Source organism: Phyllobates terribilis, unplaced genomic scaffold (genome assembly GCF_046119375.1).
Source record: "Phyllobates terribilis strain yellow unplaced genomic scaffold, ASM4611937v1 Scaffold_3__8_contigs__length_932513732, whole genome shotgun sequence".
Lineage (NCBI taxonomy): Eukaryota > Metazoa > Chordata > Amphibia > Anura > Dendrobatidae > Phyllobates > Phyllobates terribilis.
In genome coordinates this window covers 719156344-719178334 of record NW_027362763.1, presented here as the reverse complement: position 1 = coordinate 719178334, position 21991 = coordinate 719156344, and the positions used below count along the sequence as shown (strand labels likewise).

General features: G+C 42.4%; 1 protein-coding gene across 2 annotated transcripts in view; it reads left to right on the top strand.

Annotated features, from left to right (window-relative positions):
• Positions 1-21991, top strand: part of THADA (THADA armadillo repeat containing) — a 659309-nt gene that overhangs the window by 91140 nt on the left and 546178 nt on the right. For both annotated transcript variants that reach the window (XM_073672037.1, XM_073672036.1), the window contains exon 22: positions 19035-19144. In XM_073672037.1, the coding sequence (XP_073528138.1) occupies positions 19035-19144 (110 nt within the window). The remainder of the gene's footprint in view (positions 1-19034; positions 19145-21991) is intronic.

Sequence of the window (21991 nt, the reverse complement as noted above, 5' to 3'; positions counted from 1 at the left end):
TTTTATGAGCCGTCCCAGGCCAAGGGTATAGATTGAGAAGAGTAGGGGTCCTAGGACAGAGCCTTGAGGGACTCCAACAGAGAGGGGACGGGATGAGGTAGCATGGAAGTGGGAGACGCTAAATGTGTGGATGGAAAGGTATGAGGAGATCCAAGATAGGGCAAGGTAAGGTAAGGATCTGTAGTAGGAGGCAGTGGTCAACTTTGTCAAAGGCTGAGGACAGGTCAAGAAGAAGGAGTACAGAGAAATGTCTGTTAGCTTTGGCTGTAAGTAAGTCGTTAGTAATTTTCTTAAGGGCAGTTTCGGTGGAATGGTGGGGGTGGAAGCCGGATTGTCGGTTGTTGAAGAGAGAGTTCGATGAGAAGTGAGAGGAAAGTTCAGCGTGAATGTGTTGCTCAAGGAGTTTGGAGGCAAATGGGAGCAGCGATATGGGGCGGTAGCTGGACAAGGCAGTTGGGTCGAGGGATGGCTTTTTGAGGATGGGCGTGCTTGATGCATGTTTGAAGGCAGCAGAGAAGGTATCAGAAGTTAGGGATGAGATGAGTGTGGGAGTGAGGTTGGGGAGGAGGTGGGATGGAATGTGGTCAAGTGCACAAGTGGTGAGGTGTGATTTGGAGAGGAGATGAGTGAGGTCTCCTTCCGTGATGTTGGAAAGGGAGGTTATGGGAGAAGGGCAATGGTCTTGGAAACAAAGGGGTTGTGGTGGTTGGACAGTAAAGACTTGCCGTGTTTGGTCAATCTGGTTTTTGAAGTGTGTGGCAAACTCCTCAGCAGAGATGACGGAGGTCGAAGGGGGCAGTGGAGGGCGGAGGAGAATGTTAAGTGTTGAATAACTGTTTGGGGTTGTCGAATAAAGAAGACATGATGGTTGTGAAGTAGGCCTGTTTAACAGAGGGCTGATTTGAGTGCGAGTGTTGCTTGTTTGAATGTGTTTTCTTCCAACTTCGCTCCGCAACCCTGGACGCTTGCCTAAGCTGTTTAGTGAGGTTGTTGTGCCAGGGTTGCCTATTGACTCGTCGTGCTCTGCCATTCATAAGAGGGGCGACCGAGTCAATAGCTGATGCGAGAGTGACATTGTAGAAAGCAGTGGCGCTGTCTGTGTCGTGGAGTGAGGATATGGATGTCGGTGGTAGAATAGAGTCAAAGAGTGTGTGAGTGTCTAGATGTGCAAGGTTTCTGCGCTGGTGTTCTAGTTGGTGGACATGGGTGACAGGTGAGGGGGACAGGGATGAGAAAGTGAGCAGTTCGTGGTCAGATAAGGGCAAGGGGGAGGTTATGAGGTTAGATGGGGAGCAGAGTCGGGTGAAGATGAGGTGTGTCCGCCTGTGTGGGTGGCTGACGAGGACCACTGAGAAAGTCCAAAGGATGAAGTAAGTGACGAGTTAGGATGCTGTTGGCTGGCCAATGTCAGTGGGGATGTTGAAATCGCCCATGATGATTGTGGGAATGTCAGTAGAGAGAAAATAAAGGAGCCAGGTGGAGAATGGTCAATATATGCAGTGACCGAGCCCGGTGGTCGGTATAGGACGGCCACTTGGAGTTTGGAAGGATAGTAGATGCGGACAGAGTGGACTTCAAAAGAAGGGGGAGAGTAAGGGAGGGTAGAGGTGGGATAGGGCTAAAGGTGCAGTTGGTAGAAAAGAGAAGACCCAAAGTGCTCCAGAGAGAGGGAGCAGGGGGGTGGGCGTCAGGGCACCGGTTTTATGTAGGAGAGGTTGCAGTAGTTTGCAGTTGGTTGGAAGCAATAGGAGGGGGAATTGGTGGGAGGTGTGAGTTGTGGGGATCCAGGATTGGGAGATATGTCGCCAGCAGTCAGGAGAAACAGAGAGAGGGAGAGCAGGTGGGAGAAGGAGAGTGTCCGGCTTGTTTTATGTTTTGGTCGGACATAGACAGCTATTAAAGGGGTTGTCCAAGTTTGAAGCTCGGTTCTGAAGTCGTTCTTTATATTATTATTATGCTTTGCTTGTATAGCACCATCATATTCTGCAGCGCTTTACGGACCTTTATCATTGCTGTCCCCTTCGCTCACAGTCCAAATTCTCTATCAGTATGTATTTGGAGTGTGGGAGGAAACCAGTGATCCCTGAGGAGAACATACAAAGTCCTTGCGGATGTTGGTGGGATTTGAACCCAGGACCCCAAAGTGCTGCAAAGCAACAGTGCTAACCACTGAACTACCGTGATGCTCATAAATGTGACTATGTGACTGCAGGGTTGTGAATCCTCACAACGTGCGCACTGTCAGGATTCTCCGGTGCCGGGAACAGGCATCATGTGACCGCAATTTGCATACTTCTGGCCACATTCTGAGTAGATGTGTCTGGCCTTGCTCAATTAACTTTTATGGAGTTAGGCCGTACATGTCTAGTCAGTACATGACTTCATCTATGCAAATCGCATACTTGCTGTCACACGCCAGCTCCTGACACAGGGGAATCCTGACAGTGAGCACTGTGCGCGCTGTGAGGGTTCACAGGCCTGCAGTCTCATAGAGTGACGGCAGACTTGAGCTCCCGGGTCAACCCATTTAAAGGCGGCAATATTAGACTGCTTGGCAGTCCAGAAGAACAGAGGGAAGATCTCCAATTAATCTTCCCGAAGCCATATAAAACACAAGGTCACTTTTTGTTTCTGAAAGAAAATGAGATATGAAAAGTAGCTGGAGTTACAGTACAGACCAAAAGTTTGGACACACCTCATTTAAAGATTTTTCTGTATTTTCATGACTATGAAAATTGTACATTCACACTGAAGGCATCAAAACTATGAATTAACACATGTGGAATTATATACTTAACAAATAAGTGTGAAACAACTGAAAATATGTCTTATATTCTAGGTTCTTCAAAGTAGCCTCCTTTTGCTTTGATGACTGCTTTGCACACTCTTGGCATTCTCTTGATGAGCTTCAAGAGGTAGTCACCGGAAATGGTTTTCGCTTCACAGGTGTGCCCTGTCAGGTTTAATAAGTGGGATTTCTTGCCTTATAAATGGGGTTGGGACCATCAGTTGTGTTTGTGCAGAAGTCTGGTGGATACACAGCTAATAGTCCTACTGAATAGACTGTTACAATTTGTATTATGGCAAGAAAAAAGCAGCTAAGTAAAGAAAAACAAGTGGCCATCATTACTTTAAGAAATGAAGGTCAGTCAGTGCGAAAAATTGGGAAAACTTTGAAAGTGTCCCCAAGTGCAGTTGCAAAAACCATCAAGCGCTACAAAGAAACTGGCTCACATGAGGACCGCCCCAGGAAAGGAAGACCAAGAGTCACCTCTGCTTCTGAGGATAAGTTTATCCGAGTCACCAGCCTCAGAAATCGCAGGTTTACAGCAGCTCAGATTAGAGACCAGGTCATTGCTACACAGAGTTCTAGCAGCAGACACATCTCTTCAACAACTGTTAAGAGGAGACTTTGTGCAGCAGGCCTTCATGGTAAAATAGCTGCTAGAAAACCACTGCTAAGGACAGGCAACAAGCAGAAGAGACTTGTTTGGGCTAAAAAACACAAAGAATGGACATTAGACCAGTGGAAATCTGTGCTTTGGTCTGATGAGTCCAAATTTGAGATCTTTGGTTCCAACCATCGTGTCTTTGTGCGACGCAGAAAAGGTGAACGGATGGACTCTACACGCCTGGTTCCCACCGTGAAGCATGGAGGAGGAGGTGAGATGGTGTGGGGGTGCTTTGCTGGTGACACTGTTGGGGATTTATTCAAAATTGAAGGCATACTGAACCAGCATGGCTCCCACAGCATCTTGCAGCGGCAATGCTATTCCATCTGGACCATCATTTATTTTTCAACAGGACAATGACCCCAAACACACCTCCAGGCTGTGTAAGGGCTATTTGACCAAGAAGGAGAGTGATGGAGTGCTACGCCAGATGACCTGGCCTCCATAGTCACCAGACCTGAACCCAATCGAGATGGTTTGGGGTGAGCTGGACCGCAGAGTGAAGGCAAACGGGCCAACAAGTGCTAAGCATCTCTGGGAACTCCTTCACGATTGTTGGAAGACCATTTCCGGTGACTAGCTCTTGAAGCTCATCAAGAGAATGCCAAAAGTGTGCAAAGCAGTCATCAAAGCAAAAGGTGGCTACTTTGAAGAACCTAGAATATAAGACCTATTTTCAGTTGTTTCACACTTTTTTGTTAAGTATATAATTCCACATGTGTTAATTCATAGTTTTGATGCCTTTCAATGTGAATGTACAATTATCATAGTCATGAAAATAAAGAAAAATCTTTAAAGGAGAAGGTGTGTCCAAACTTTTGGTCTGTACTGTAGTTTTCCAGGAAAAGTAAAGTTGTGGAATCCTCCCACAGGGATCTATTATAAAAGTAAAGTTTTGACATATTCAGAAGATGACTCTACATTGACTCCTATAGGAGTAATTGTGATGATGGTGAAATTAATGTGTGTGCAATCTTTCATACATGACCACAGTCTTATCTGTATGAATAACATACTAGATTCAGTTTTTTTATACACTTGGTTTCTTAGAATTATTGATTTAAGTAGTGTATACCTTACTCTCTGTTAAGAAACACTTTGGCGCCGATTCATCAAGATTAGCATTTCCTACTCTGGACTTGAAGAAGCCCACTGGATTAAGATGCGCCAAACCTATTACCGAGCTGAAGTAGATTTCTGCTGTAATGTATGCCACTTTCTAAATTAAAGGAAAGTTGTCATATGAAAAAATCACTATTAACCTGCAGATATTGGGTTAATCTGCAGGTGAAATAGCGTTCTGAAGCTGTACGGACATTGCACTGAGAGCCCTGCTGCCAGGAGGAAATTAACTTTATTCCACCCAGCAGCCTTGGGTTTTCCGTCATAATAAAAATAGAGCCGGCGCACCTTCAGTCACTTTTCAGTATATAGTCAGCATCGGCTGTACCCACACTCTGGCACTGATTGACAGCCGGCTCAGCACTGATGCTCTGCAGAGCTAGCCATCAGTCAGTGCGGGGGGCTCGGTTACAGCTGCCTCTCACTATGTACTGACCTGTGACTGAAGCCGCACCAGCTGCGTCTCTACCATGACTCAGAGCCTGAGGCTGCCGGGAGGATTAAAGTTCATTTCCTCCTGGCAGCGGGGCTCTCATTGCGGTGTCCATACAGATTCAGAACGCTGTTAACCTGCAGATTAACCCCACATCTGCAGGTTAATAACGTTTTTGACATGACAGTTCTCTTTAGTGTTCGTTCACAGTAGCGTATAACATCGAATGTTTCCGAAGCGATATGCAACTAACACTCAGCTCAAACTCTGCTGCGAGCGTGATCCGAGTGTCACTTTACTGTGATCCGATTTCTCTTGCATGTGAGAATCGGATCACCGTTGCGGAAAAGATGGAGAACTTAGCATACAGCTATTTTTTTTTGACACAGCCCCATAGTATAACAGTAAAGCGAGTGCTATCTGATGGAACAATAAATGGCACTCGTCCAAGTTATACTGGCTACTCACCAGTGTGAGTGAGCACTTGAAGTGACTTTGTTGGGTTGCGGATGCTACCACCCCTTCTACTAAGCTCAATCGACTTTTTAGAAAATGTTTGTACAACTAAGTTTTGCGCAAAAATGTGTGACTTTTGTCCACCAACTTTCTGGTGTGAACTCTTTGATGGATTACGTCTATTAGGTAAACCTGAATTAACTAAGAATTCATCAGTGAGCTTGTTGTTACATAGTTTGCAAATTCTTTTTGTCTTTTTTATTAAGCTTTTTTCTGCTGCTTTGTGACCACATCAAAGTTGATGTGGTCTGTGGTTATAAATCGGCCCAGAGGAATACCGAAAAAGATATATATAAAGTTACAAACTCTCCATCAGAAACAGCTGTTTGATGGATTCTCCTTTAACTCTTATTGCAGCTAGCAATGTGCAGGGAAGCCAAAGCTGAATGTTACAAAATTTTTAATTAAACCCAATTGCAAAAAATTTTTTGCCTAAAATAAAAAAAAGACGGTCTTAAGGAAGGGGCAGGATGGAATGTGAGGCGCCTGATTAATTGGTGCTTGCTTCCTAATGAATCAAGTGAGATTTCGTAGTGGCGTGCTCCAGTCAGGAATGCTACAGCTTGTCTTGAATTTGACAATCGGGGGGTCATCGCCAAAAATTGCCTAAAAAGTCACCTAATTTTTGCTTTAAAAATTTTTCAGATTTTTTTCAAATCTTTTTCTGCCAGTTTTCTAGCTTAAAAACTTTGATGAATCAGGGCCCATGAATGTTGACTGGGGCATGTCGTTAAAGAAGTTGTCCTCTACTTGGACAACTCCTTGTCATACCTCACGCTTGGCCCCGATATAATAAAAAATACTTCCGGTCCTGGCGCCGTTCCAGCGGTGTCGACACTTGCGGTTCCGTGGCGCTCGTGCTGTTGTGACATGTGACCCCGGCACCCAATCAGCACTGGCGTCATTGTCTCCGCCTCCTGTCGAATTGAACATGAAGAGAAAGTCCGGGCTGCAGCTGATCTGATTTCCTCTTCATGTTCAATTCAATTCAACAGGAGGCGGGGCCAGTGACCGTGACGGCCCCTGGACCGCGAGTGCTGGAACGGCATCGGCACGTTAGATAAGTATAAGCTTTTTTTATTTTATCGGGGCCAAACATTTACATCAATAAGGGGTTGTCCTAGTAGTGAACAATCCCTTTAAGGGAGTTTCTACTTTCTGATGTTATAATGTTGCAAATATCAGGGGTTATCTTTTTGGAAAAATCCTTTGTTCTTTTATATTAAGGCCTCAGTTTGCTTTAACTTTTGTTTCTTTTATCTCTTAAACCAGTTAGAGATTATTCAGTATTTTTGACCATTGACTTATTAATAAACAGAATGTTCCATACGTGTTAATTCAAGTTAATGATTGGCACCCCTGCGCTGACCTCCAGGTAGCACATAACTTGGGTGGAACTTGAGGAAACAAAGTTTAATTTGTACACCTTTGTCAGAAGTGGAACTGCGCCTTAAATTAAGAGCAACATTTACTCAGTCTATAAAAGCGCACTGCACCTTTAGCCGATCTTCAAACTTGACAAATGCAAATATTTGCTCAGAGTGAAGTTGTAAGATTACCTAATGCTCACATAAAAGAGGCGAGTCTCTGCAGCCCATTGGAAATAAAGAACGTCTCTGGCCTGGCACGGGCTTGTGAGATAATATACTTTGCAATGTTTGAAATACAAAGGCTGAAATCCTGGATAAAATAAAGGAATTTTCCCAGGAGGCAGAACTGGATAGTGGTCTTTGATGGTGTACTTGTTCTATGAAGTAATGCCTTCATTCAGCCTGTGTTTTAATAAAAATATTTATTCTAAAATGGAAGCTTAAGTATGTGCCTTGGTCAAATGAAGCAGAGTTTTGACACGCCGACTGCATGAATCTGTAAAGCAGAGTCGGGCCTGCCAATAGAGAAGACTTTAAAGTGTACCAGTCGCACAATGTAAAACTGCACTTTGTTATATTGCGCAGTTTGGCTGGTAGCATTGCAGGAGCACAGAGGCCCCTCTCTTCCGGAAGAGCGGGCAAAGACCCCGCCCCCCGCTATCGGAAGAGGGGGCAAAGACCCACCCCCTGCTTCCTGTTCAGTGGCCAAAAACCCACACCCCAATTCCTGAAGAGGGCCAAAGACCCACACCACACTTCCTGTAGAGAGTCAAAAATCCACTTCCTGTAAAGAGGCAAAGACCCCGCTCCACTTCCACTCATTAATTACACCAGCATGCAAAAAAGGCATCTAAAAAATACTATAATTTCTATTTCAGGAGCCTGTGAGCTCTCTTTCTTCAGTATGTGACTTACTTGATGATAATGTGACATTGGACGTAACAAATCAACTAACCTTATGTGGTCCTTGTACTTTCAGACAACTGTTAGCTCTGGTCTCACTGCAGAGCTGTATGTGATTATAAGAGCAAAGTGTCAGTCATTACAAGGCTCACACTAGTAATGCCCCCTTTCACATGTCCGGCCCATAGATCCTAATAGCTCATTTGCATATAAGAAAAACGTGGATTTCTCTGGAATATGACATTGGATCCCAGCTATCAAGATATCATAATTTTATTCAACTTCCTATGACCTACATGCCCATGTAGATGGCTTAGGAGGGCTGATCTTACTGACAGATTCCCTTTAAGCTGACAGCTGTCTCTCCTGACTCTCCCATATGCAGGAAGACTTGGTGGAGCACTCCTTTGTTCTCTGAGTGAGCTGCTACCAAACTCCTCAGGCGGTGGCTTATCTTCTACCTCCCAAACAAAAGGATCGACCGTTGGAAAATCCATTTGCTGTATCCTTCTCTTTGGGGGGGAGAGTCGGGAGACCCCGATACACGTTCTCAAGTCACTCAAAATCGGTAGGTTTGGCTGACTTTTACCTAATGTCTATGGGGGGGCCTTTACGTTATAGAGCTTTCAATATGCCATGAAAAACATATTCTTAATTATGAGCAATAATTCGCGCCGGTGTTAGTATGTAGACTCGGTGATGGGGTTATGATTTAATATCCACATTATAGCTGAACTAGCCAATTTAAATTTCCATTCTGTCGAAGGTTCGTTCAGTAGGGGTCCTGAGTTCAAATCCCACCAATGACAAGTTCAACAGGAGTTTGTATGTTCTCCCCGTGTTCTCATGGGTTTCCTCCTGGTTCTCCGGTTTCCTCCCACACTCTGAAGACATTCTGATAGGGAATTCTAGATTGTGAGCCCCAATGGGGACAGTAATGATGATTGCTGTAAATGCTATGGAATATTTTGGTTCTACACAAACAAGCATAATAAATAAAAATAAACCTCCTGGGGCGAATGTTACAATCCATTAAACCTGGGTACAATTGTCCCTTCAGAATTGGGTCTAAAGCTGTAGCTGATATGAGATCCCGGCTAAGTCTCTTCGCTTCTAATTTAGTTTTTGTTTTATTTAAGGTCATCTTGTACTGTGTATTAGGAGGACAATAGTTGATGTTCCCACACATCCCTGTTTATAAAGGTTATTATGTCTGAAAAATATATTTTTCCCTTGTAAATCCATTTTTTTTTGTTTGCTATTTGTTTTGAACCAAAAGTAGCATTGACAGTCATAGATTTCCAGAAATGTTTATTTTAAAGTATCTTGTTGTAATCTAAGCGATGTCTGATTCGGGACAGGTTTTACAATATTTGATGTAAGAGCATTCGAGACACTCAACCGTTTTAGTATATCTGCATGACCTGTGTTTAAAAAAAGCAGAATAATGAAAAATTGGAGCTTTGTGGATCTCTGTGCTCCTTAATATGAATCGTCACAAAACGCAAGCTATTATACTATTATGTAGGCTGGAAAATAAAGCCATGGTTCCTGGAAGATGGAGAGGTACTGTAGGAAGCCATTTATCGCGCGCACACACTGTAAAAAAAAATCTCTTAATTTTAAGCTAGAATAAGAAGTTTCTCTGAAGGACCCAGGTAGTCCTACAGAAGACCATTGCCAATCATCTAGGGTTGGAGAAGCTAAATCTGTAGCTGATAGCCACACCATTTTTCTTGGCGAAACATCTTTAAAAGGGTTGTCTGATAAGAAAAAATGCATCTTGTTGGGTTAAATCCCCCACATATCCAAAAAAAAACCCCATGCTAACATATATTATCAAATCTGCACCAATTGTCCTATTTAAGACCCCCTTTCCTGTACCGAAACCTCTAATTTCGACATAGACCTCTCTTCTCTTTTATGGTCATGCTGGAAGAAAGCTGGTTTTCTTTAAATTTAACTAGACCAGCCCCACTTTCCATCACGTCAAATGTAGAGACAGAAAAGGAGGTTGGTCTTAGTTGATGACCTGGTTCAGACAGTCAGTTCCCTAGTCACATGCAGATAGAGATTATGGGGAACCTCCCCATCTATGTAGGAGCTAATGCGGAAGTAGAAATTATGGCACCAGAAGAGGCGGTCTGAAAAAGGACGATTGGCGCAGATTTCTGCAAAACTCCTATTTGGTAAAGATGTTTTAACCCCAAGGAGAAGATTTATTTCTTATTCACTACTGTGCCCCATGCTTTCACCGAAGCTTCTCCACTGAATTTTTGGCTTTATTCCCAAGCGGTCTTGGATTCATTAAACAATAATGTCCTCAGTTCCTTAACTGTCTGGATTTTTAGGGTGCCCATACATCTTAGCTAACTATCGGCCAGCTGCTACCTTTCTCGATTCCCCCATACACTTGAGCTTTTAGCTTTTCCGAGCTCTAATGTGTTCTGTTTGGGGAGAGTGTCCACTAGACTCGAGTGGAAGCAGTTTATCTTCTCTGACATGATCTGTCGCGAGAGAGTTGTGAAACCTCCATAAACTTTAGATGGTCAACCAATCCCCCCAAAATCGACAGGTTGCCAGACTTTTAAAGCTTACCATACTCATTAGATGGCCGAAAGATCGTTCGACCGACAGCCATCTCATCTGACTTCGCCGAATCTATCGCCTCAACGCTTCTGTGTTCTCCATGAGAAAGCTGCCGTTTATCTCCAGGAGAACCATACGGTCTTCAATCCAAAATCGGACATGCCTGATAACCTCTCTCCCGACCAACAGTCGCCCAATGCCCCCATACACATTAGACCGTTTGTTGAACCTGTCGATATTGGAGAATTCAGCCGACATAAGTCTATTGTGTATGGCCAGCTTAAGTCTCATGAACAGCCATGTTTGGGATCTATAATCTCAAAATCTGACTTTTGGACTCCACTGTCTAAAAATTAGGACAACTTGGCTACTAGTCTATCCTTATCTTCTTTACATCATTGCTTGCAGTTGTGTGTCTTCTCACAGAAACCACACCACTCTTGTCCATGGCATGCAGGATATTGCAGAACAAGTGGATCGGACTGACCATGGACAAAAGTGGTGGGTTTGTCTTTTCGAAAACAAAGCAAACCTACCTTATCTTCTTATCTTATACAACTTATTTCTTCCAATTTTGAAAAAAAAATCGGATTGGCTGCATTGATCTTGTGTAGGTTTATACATATTTTGGCGCTCTGAATAACTCTCCTTGTCTTTAGCCAGTACTTTTTGCTGGATACTACCTGTAGGATCTCAGGCGTACCAGGACTGCCCATAAATTTTCACAAGAAGAGATAAGGTGAACTTTTCTTAACTTTCCATGTCTTGTCTTTTCCATCTTCTTTTTTCGATGATTTACAATCTCTTTGGGTTTTCTTATCAAACTTGCAATCATGAATGAACCTGGAATGCTGAAATCTTACGTCTTTTAAAAATCTGACATTGTACAGATACGTACTTTATCAGCTGTAACCAGACAAATGTGGTTTATTTTGAAAACCTGGATTTTTTTTTTCCTTTACCTATGAAAAAAATGATAAAAAAAAAAGTGTTACATATGTGAAGGTCTTTGTAAATGGATGTAAGAAGAGAAAAACTTTCTAACTATTTCACAGATTCAAAGTTGGAAAGTGTGTATGAAGGGCCTTCTAAAGTTTCATAAGTGACCAGTTGTATAATAAACCAAATGCGCTCTTTGTAATTTTCCGCATGTTAAGTCCGATGCGGTGCATATGGCTGCACTTTGACATACTTCTATATACATGTGCCCTTTCTTTTCCGGAGCAAAGCCCAAAGTTAAAAGTAAGTTTGCCTTTTTCAGATAACAAGAATCCAGCATCAAGTACAAAGACAACTTAAAACATTGCATAAATTGCATAAGCAATAAAAGTACTAAACTGTTAGGTCGTAATAAAAAAAGAAAGTAAAAAACAAATTGCAGTGTAGCAGAATATGGTAAAGCAAATACCCACTACTTTTTGAAAAATTATCAATACAGGACTGGATTTGCTCCTTTAGGCTATGTGCCCACGATGCAGAAATTAAGCAGAAAATTTCTGCAGCGTTTCTGCATGTTCTTGGCAGTCAAAAACGTTTGCGGATTTTACATGCGTTTTTGCAGCATTTTTACATGCGGATTTGACTTGCGTTTTTCAAGTTCATTGGGACCTCAAATCCGCATGTAGAAACGCACAAATAATGGACATGCTGCAAGAAAAATCCGCTGCGGAAAATTCCTTAGCATGGGCACAGAGCATGCAGATTTTCATTGGGGATCATGGGGCACAGATTACCAAGTGTTTTGCAAGCGTTTACGCTGCGGAAAATCCGCATCAAAAACGCTTGAAAAAACGCATAGTGGGCACACAGCCTTAGGCTTAGTGCCCACGATGCAGAAATTTTCCTGAGCATTTCTGCATCTCCTTGGCAGAAAAACGCATGCGTATTTGATGCGTTTTTACATGCGTATTTGCCATGCGTTTTTCCAATGCATTGTATAGGCAAATACGCATGCAGAAATGCACAAGAATTGGTCATGTCCGTATTTTTTCTGCGAGTAAAATCTGCGCAGAAGAAATCCTGACCATGTGCACAGAACTTGCAGAATGTCATAGGAAGTCATGGGATAAGGTATGCAATGTGTTTCTGGAGCGTTTACGCGCTGCAAATACGCACCAAAAACGCATCGTGGGCACACAGCCTTAGGCTATGTGCCCACGTTGCCGAAATGCTGCATATTTTTTACGCTTCTCCCTGGCAGGAAAAACGTATGCGTCAGGTAGAAGCGTTTGTCACGCTTTTTTGCATGCATTTCTGCATGCGGGTTATCAAGCGCTTTTCCAAGCGATTTTAGCATCACTTGGAAAAGTGCTTGACAACTTGTTCACACTATATAAATCCATGCAACCGGCATGGATTTATAGTAGTGTGACCAAGTTAGTTAAAAAAAAAAGAATAAGAATGGTAAAAAATAATAAAAAAAGATTATACTTACCTTCCGGTGTCCTCCCGGTGTTATCTCCGCCGCGTTCGGTGTCTTGCATTGCTCGCGGTGGTGTGAAGGACCTGCGGTGACGTCATTCAGTCATGTGTCAGGTCACATGACTCATTGACGTCATGGTAGGTCCTTCACAACAGCGCGAGCAATGCAAGAGACCAGACGGAGCGGACAAACCACCGGGAGGACACCGGAAGGTGAGTATAAGCTTTATTTTTTATTTTAAATTATTTTTTTTTACAGTTTCTATGGTACCCAGGTCTGGATGAGAGTCTCCTCTCCTCCAGAACTGGGTACCATCCGCACATTGAACCGTGTGATATCCGCTTATCCACATGTAGTGATGCGGATGTCACGCGGTCCAATGCAAGTCAATGGCGGCGATTACGCTGCGTGTCCGCAAAATTAATGGACATGCTGCGGATTTTTGAGCGCAGCATAAATGCTGCTGAAAAATCCGCAGCATGGGCATTGACATTGCGGCTTGACATTGGTGACCAATTCTGCAGCATAAACGCTTGGAAAATGCTTCGTGGGCACACAGCCTTATTCTGCTGTATGTCTGGGCTCATGACTTGGGCTGTGTGCCCACGATGCGTTTTTTTAAGCGTTTCCGCAGCGGCAAAAACGCTGCAGAAACGCTTAAAAAACGCATGGTAGAAGGCCTGCCATGTTCCCCAATGATAATCCGCATGTGCTGTGCACATGCTGTGGAAATTTCCGCTGCAGGTTATCATTGCGGAAAAAAACGCTGCACTACAAATTATTTTGTGGAAGCGCTGTGTTTTCGCTGCCATTGACTTGCATTGGAACGCATGAAATCCGCATCACTGCATCTGTTGATGCGGAATCCATGCTTTTCAATGTGCGGATGGTACCCAGGTGTGGAGAAGAGGAGACTCTCCTCCGGACCCGGGTACCATAGAACCTGTAAAAAAAAAGAATAAAATAAAAAATAAATATTATACTTACCTTCTGATGGCCCCCGCTGCGCTTGTCCTCCCTTGCCGGCAGATCGCGGTGGACTGAAGGACCTGCGCTGACGTCATAGTCATGTGACGGCAGCTCGTTCAGTGTAGCGCAAGCTGCCGGCAAGGGAGGACGGAGCGAAGCAAGACTCCGGGGGCCATCAGAAGGTAAGTATAGATTTATTTTTTCATTTTTTACAGTTCTTTCGGTCACACTATATAAATCCATGCCGGTTGCATGGATTTATATAGTGTGACCAAGTTGTCAAGCACTTTCCAAGTGATGCTAAAATTGCTTGGAAAGCGCTTGACAACCCGCATGCGGAAATGCATGTGAAGAACGCTTCACATCCGCATGTCCCTGGCTGGAAAACGCCTGTACAATCCGCCTGTACAATCCGCCTGTACAATCCGCATGCGTTTTTTTTCTGCCAGGGTGATGCAGAAACGCTCATGAAAAAATCCGGAGCATTTCTGCATCGTGGGCACATAGCCTTAATCTTCCAGCAAGAGGGCATTGTGTGATGACTGCAGCCAATCAGAAGCCACTGATCAACTGCAGCCTTGACATATCTGCTAAGAGGAAGAGAGAAAGCCAGAAGAATGGGGGAGTGGTGCTGGATCAGTAGATGAATATATATATTTATATTTAAATATTTTTTTTTCTTTTTAGCTCTTTGACCCTGTTGATACACTTTTAAAAAACGTTCAGTGCTCCTTAAACTGTACATGTTAATTGTATGTAGTTGCTCAGAGGGTTTTCAGTGTACAAGAAGAGATTTCTTAGCCTAACACATAAAGGGGCCAATTCATTTAAAGGGTTTACGCCATATTTCTGGAGTAAAACACTTAGAAAATATATGAAGGCAAAATGATGTTCTTGTCATGAGCATTTGTGCCTCTTTTAGTGCTTCTTATGATTTTTTTGTCTTTGAGTTTGCTATCCACCAGCGCACCCAAGTCTTTTTTTATTGACAGTTTTACCCAGTGTTTTACTGTATAGTACATAATTGTACATTTTTCTACCTTGGCTCAAGTGCATGACCTTACATTTAACTACTTTATATTAAACCTGAATTGACAATGATGAGCCCAAGCCTCCCGCTTCCACAAATCCCTCTGTAATATTAAATTATCCTCCTCTGTTAATTAATTTGCAGAGTTTAGGATCCTCTGCAAAAATTGAAAATCTTCTCTGTATGTCCTCTACAAAGTCAATAATCAATAAATTAAAAAGGGCCCAATACTAACCCCTGCCGTACCCCACTGTTAACTCTGACCCTGTCAGATTGTGTTCCATAAACGACCTCCCTCTTTTTCCTATCACTTCAGTCAAATGTTATTTACCAGACTTTCATGCGGAATTTTTGTAAAGTATTGGCATATACGTGCAGTGGTTAGCACTGTATGGTGGCTCAGTGGTTAGCACTGCAGCCTTGCAGCTCTGGGGGTTCTGGTTCAAATCCCACCAATGATAACATCTGCAAGGAGTTCATATGTTCTCCCCGTGTTTGTGTGGGTTTCCCCCGGGTTCTCCGGTTTCCTCCCACACTCCAAAGACATACTGATAGGGAATGTAGATTGTGAGCCCCAGTGGGGACAGTGCTGATATTGTCTGTAAAGCGCTGTGGAATTAATGGCGCTATATAAGTGAGTAAAATAAATAAATATACTGTTTGAAAATCCACATTGTATGAGAATGTGCATATACTCCCTTGTTAGTGTAGCGTTTTAAAGTATAGCTAAGGTGACAGCTACCAACATTCAAAACTGTGTTGCCTGATAACTGTTTTCGATGGAGACTAGTGACTGTATTTTGTAATGCTAAATTACGTTTTGAATTAATATCCAAAAAAAAGATTTTATCCTTACTAGTAATATCTGTGAATTTGAGATTGTGTCACTCGCTTATGGCTGAAGTTTTGTGCTATCAAGTAATTTTGATCTGTTCTAGACACTCTTGGACTTTGGAAATTAATTTACTAGGCTATTTCCACCTTAAAGACATTTTCTGCTCAATGACTGTGACTGTATCTGCACAGAATGCATCTAATGCTAGCGCTGAGAATGCGTTAATGTTAGCGCTGTTCACGGTCTGGGCTTCCAGGAACAACGTGATATTGAAGAATGCGAGAATACTGTTTTTCCACCAAAATTACCCAATCCTTCTTTTTACCCCATCAACTCAAGAGTTCAAGATTTGGATGTTTTTCTGTGGTTGCTTGAATAGGATTTGAAATGATTACATATCCGCACCTCTACCTTTGTCCCGTTCAGGAATGAGAATAAAAAGCCTGCCGGATGTGATGCTAGTGTTTGTAGAAGTCCATTTATCCAATGACTGGGTCCCAGACTGCTGTTATTGGTTGTAGAGGAGATGGAAAATAGTTTATGAACTTTTTTGAAGCCCATCAAAAATGGGTATAATGGGGTAATGACGAACCAAAAATTCAGCTTGCTTTTGGGTAAAAAACCCTTGACTCGCCCCTCCTTTTGCACGTCTGTGTGGGATCACTTGACAAACTCCAATATGTTTCATCATTCTTCAAGTTTTCATTTGCCAGTTTTATTCGTAGATCCATAACCGCCTCTACCATGGTCCACTTTTTTGCTAATCAAATTAGAATAAGTTTTCAGATGGCTTTAAACTGTGGTGTTGTTTTTTTTCACTCATTTTTTATTCACACTTATGAAGGGACAAAGGTAGAGGTGCGGTTGTGTAATTGTTTCTGATTAAATTTGTTGGAAAAAACAATATTCTCACATTCTACGATTTCACTTTGTTCATGGTGTGTAGATCTTTCAGAAAATCGTGATGAAACTTGATCTTGCCAATCTTAAGTGTGAAAAGCATTAAGGCTAAACTCATTCTCAGCGTTAGCATTAGTTGTATTTTGCACAAATACAGTTATATCAATGTCTTATTAACTGATAATAACTAGTGATGAGCGAGTATGTTCTGTTAACCCTTTCGCCGAGTATGCTCGGCCGAGCTCCGAGTATTTATAGCTGCTCGGTGTTATGGTTGAATCGCTCCTGTGTGCATGATTTGCGACTGTTTGACAGCTTTATTACATGTGAGGAATGTCTATTTCTTATACATTCCTCACATGTAATAAAGCTGCCAAACAATCGCAAATCATGCACACGGGAGCGATTTAACCTCCTCACCGAGCAGCTGTAAATACTCGGAGCTCGGCCCGAGCATACTCGGACAGAACATACTCGCTCAACACTAATAATAACCTATGAAATCAAGAGTGTCCGGAATTGATCAGAATTACTTGATGGCATAAAGTTCATGCTTTTAGCTAGCGACTCAATTAATCTCAAATTCAAATTGGAACTACTAGTAAGGATTAGCATAAATGAGTACACCCCAACGGATTTGTCAGAAAGCCTTTAGATTCATTTCAGAATCAACACTTTCTGGGAACTTTTTTGTGGGATACTACACAAAAATGTGGGCCATTGATTGTAAACAAGATTGGTTATTTTGCACACCAAAAAAAGTAATTTTCCTAACATTCATTCAAGACCATGTTGCAAAAATGAGTACCCCACCAATGAAAGTCTCAGGAGCAAAGCCAACGTTTAGACTAGATTATCTATTCAACAAGAATTCAGCCACAAGTAAGTCATAAAATAGATCTCCATTAGGCAGTTAATTTTATTTTTACTATAAAGAGGTGTTACTTGACAAAGAAATCCCTTCCCATTTAATGTTGTCAGCAATGGCACCACATGGAAGAGAAATGTCACAACACCTGAGGGGGGAAAAAAATGTATTTCTTTACACAAGAAAGGTGAAGCTACATGAAGATCAGCTATGCTTTACTTACCAGTCAGAATTTGGTAGCAAAAGTGATACAGAACTTTAACAAAGATTGAGATGCAATCATCTCACAGAGATGTCCAGGCTAACCATTGAAGTTAACACCTAAACAGGAGCATCTTCTGATGAGAAGAGTTGAAGAAAATCGATATACATGTTCACTGCAATTGGCTAAACAAGTAGAAAGCCAACCCGGAGTGAGTGTTTCCCATGACACAATATAGCGTACACCGCAGAGGAATTGCATACGTTGGTTTTGGTTGTGCTAGGGCCATGCTTAAAAATATGAAGCCTACTGGGTTGCTATACTCTTGAGTGATGAGACAGAGGTAAATGTTTTTGGAACGGATGGCTTCAAAACTGCATGGCGTCGCATTGGTGAGTAGTATAAAGAAAACTGTATAGTTCCTATGGTGAAAATGATGGTGGCAGTATCCTTATTTGCTGCTGGTAGCTGGGAGCTATATTTCATTTATGGTATCATGAATTTGCAGATATTCTGCTCTATAATGAAAGAGAAGATGCTGCCATCACTCTGTGCCCTTGGTAGACGTGCACTTTTCCAAAATCACAATAATCTAAAACGCACACGATGCATTTCCGAAAAAGAACAGGATAAAAATGATTCAGTGGCCAGGTGTCTCCTCATCTCACCCCAATCGAACACCTATAGGGCATTCTGAAGAGACAAGTGTTGCGCAAGCGTGCTTGGTTAACCTTTTCACCGAGCACCCTTCGGTGTGCTCAGCATCTGCGCTCGAGCCACCGCGGCTGCATGTGTTGCAGCTGTTGGACATCTGTGACACATGCAGGAATTGCCTAACAGCCGCGACACCTGCAGCCGCGGCGGCTCGAGCATAGATTACGAGCATGCCGAAAATGCCCGGGCAGCACCCGAGCATGCTCGGTGAAAGGGTTAACCGAGCATGCTTTCGCAACACTAGCTGTCATCACTCTCCATCCAGCATCCAGGCTCTGAAAGAGGTCGTTCTTGAAGAATGGAAAAAGTTAGATATTGCAGTATGTCACCAACTTGTTCATTCTATGCCTAGAAGACTTGATACTGTTCTTAGAAATCATGGAGGACATACAAAATACTAGATGTAGTAGTTTTTGATGTGGGGTGTACTCATTTATGCAATAGCCTACTTTGAGTAAAACTGAAGATTTTGTAATAAAAGTTGTGTTATTAACCTTACTTTCATGTTATGGCTTTAAAAAAATGTTCTATGAAACTACGTCTTGTCAAAATTTTGGAAATTGTTCTCGTCATGTTCAGTGGAATTCAGGAAATTGAGGTTTTTCATTCAGTATATATGTGCCTGTATATATTTCTTTAGATCTATCAATGTTTTGTAATGTTAAACCTCTGTTCGATTTATTCACTTTTTTCATCATTTTCCTTGCAGGTCAATGAAATGGGCGACTATTTCAAGCATCACCTCTTGCAGTCCAGACATAGAGGGGCGTTTGAGCTAGCTTATGTCGGCTTTGTAAAACTTACAGAAATGCTGATCGAGTAAGAAGCAATTTATTCTTGCTACATGCGGTAAAAAAATAACGAAAGCATCTGTCACATGTAATAACCCCGAGCTGGTGCGTTACGCTAGAATATTGTGTAACTGGGTTAGGTTATACTTTAAAGGTATCGATGACTATCCATGGTCTGTAGAAGGTATATTATGTTGTTATGTCTGAATATTACCGGTTTGGCGTCTTTGCATTTCACAAAAGAGACACTTTCCAGCCTAATTCATTCCGTATTGTGAATGTCTTATTGCTATAACTTTGAGGAATCTACTGTATATCTGTGTGATATAAAATAAATGTGACATTTGCAAAGTAAAATCCTGAAAGAGACCAGTAAATATTTCCTTATGTTTCGAACGTCAGTCTTAAAGAAGTTATCCACTACTTGGACAACCCCATCTCATACCCCAAGCTTGGCCTCGATAAAATAAAAAAATGTATACTCTCCTCTCGTGCCGGCGTCGTTCCAGCGGTGGCGACACTTGTGGTCCCGGGGCACCCATGTGGTGGTTGTGAAACATGACTCCGGTGCCCAATCAGCGCAGGCGTACCGGTCTCCACCTTCGTACGAATTGAACACCAAGAGGAAGTCAGAGATCGGCTGCAGCCTGAACTTCCTCTTCATGTTCAATTCGACAGAAGGCCGGAGTAACGCCAGCACTGACTGGGCGCTGGGCTCACGTGTCACAACAACCGCATGGGAGCCCCAGGAACGCGAGTGCTGACACGGCTGGAATGGCGCCGGCACGGGAGGTGAGTATAGGCTTTTTTATTTTATCGGGGCCAAACATTTAGACCAAGAAGTGGTTGTCCTAGTAGTGGACAACCCCTTTAATGAATTTTCCCCATCTTATTCCTGTACGACTCTAATTAAGTCAGAGACTGGGGTAACATTTCTGGCAGAAGGAATGCAGCCACTTTCCATCAATTTGCTGGTGGGGGATATTCACGCTCCATCCTGCCCTGGCTCATCCACAGCACTGCCCGTTTTAGCGGAGCTGCTTGAAACTGTTGTGAAAACACTAAAAGTTGAAATATTTTTGAGCAACTCCTCATTGCTCAAAAATTGAGACGATTCAAAGTGTTTTACACTTGTTTTCTGTCCTTATTTTTTTTTCTCATTATGTTCTTCTGCAAAGAAAAGCATGATAGGCCACATATTCCTATACAGTGAAATATAAGTTATGCCAAGCGAAAACTGGCCCACCATGTTCTAAAAGGACACATACTCGGGGTGCGTGGGAGCCTACAAACCTGTTCAACATGCACACTGGGAGCTCAGGAGGTAGGCAGCTCAGTGACTTATTGGTGGCTCATTGCTTAACCCTGTTGCTTTGTAGCGCTGGGGTCCTGGGTTCAGATCGCACCAAGGACCACATCTGCAAGGACTTTGTATTTTCTTCCCGTATTTGCTTGGGTTTCCTCAGGGTTCTCCGCTTTCCTCCCACACTACAAAGACATACTGATAGGAAATTTAGATTGCGAGCCACAATGGGGACAGTGCTGATGGAAATTAATGGCGCTATATAAGCGAGTAAATAAATAAACCCATTAAAACATGCATATCAATGTGAAAAAAATGTATCAAGTAGCACCTTAGGCAGCTATTTGTAGTTTATCTGTGGTTGAGAGACTGCAGCTGCATACCCCTCCTCCCTCTAAAGTGTTTACTGTTATTTATCCTAAGGTGGCTAAAAAGGTTTCTGAATATTTGTACTTCTGAATAATTGGGAAAAATTGCACCTTTTTTGAGATTTTTCCCATTAAAATGCAAATTTTGGTCATATTTTATTCCTCCCTAATCCCAAGAACAGGGCTCTAGATCTCAGAATCCAGAACCCCATTCTTGTGGTTTCAGAACCCCTTTTTCAGGATAATTGAGGGTCCCAGCGATCGGACCCCCATCATTGAGTGAGTTATCTCCAATTCTATCAGTAGGGGAAGATATGCAATTTTGGGGATAAACTTTTATCAATAGATCTTGAAATAATAATAATTTCCACAATTGGATGTGTTTAAATAAAATGTTCCTGTGCTGAGATAATCTTATAAATGTGCCCCTGCTGTGTACTGTGTAATGGCTGTGTCTGACCGTGCAGGAACATGGTCTGATCATACCACATCTCCTGGGCAGGGGGTAGAGGAAAAAAGTATACAGACATTACAGCACTGGATCGCAAATTCTTTTTTCTTTGAAGTAAAGCATTGTTTAAAAACAGGCAGGGAAATGTTTTACCTCACAGTAAAAATCAGCTATTTAATTTAGGTGTATCCATATAAATGTCCCACCCTGTAGACACAGATAGTACTGCCTCCCGCCTTTCACTGGGAATTATGCATAGATGGAATTGCCTACTGGTTCCGCCATGTAAGCGATGTGGGCAGATATTACAGAAATTACTTTTCCTGTTAATGATGCGGACAGAGTTTACGTTCATTCTGTCTCTCCCTTTGAGTTATATAAGCTCAGATAGTACTACCTCCTTGTCTCTACCTATAAATAATAAAAGGGAAAAAAAGTACACTGTGTCTCTCCCTGTACGTAATGTAGGCAAAGATGGCACTTTTTTTCTGTCTCTTCTTGAACATGATGCAGAGGCAAATAGTGCCATCTTCTTGTTTCTTCCTGTGAGTGACCGTCACAATTAGCACTGTCTCCCTGACTTTCCATGTAAGTAATACAGGTAGATAAACAAAACCTTTCAAGTATCTCCAGTAAGTGATACAGGCACAGATACAGGTGCTTTATTTCAGTTCTTCAATACAAAAGTGACACTCCTATATTATATAGAGTCATTACAAACAGAGTGATTTATTTCTGTTAATGTTGATGATT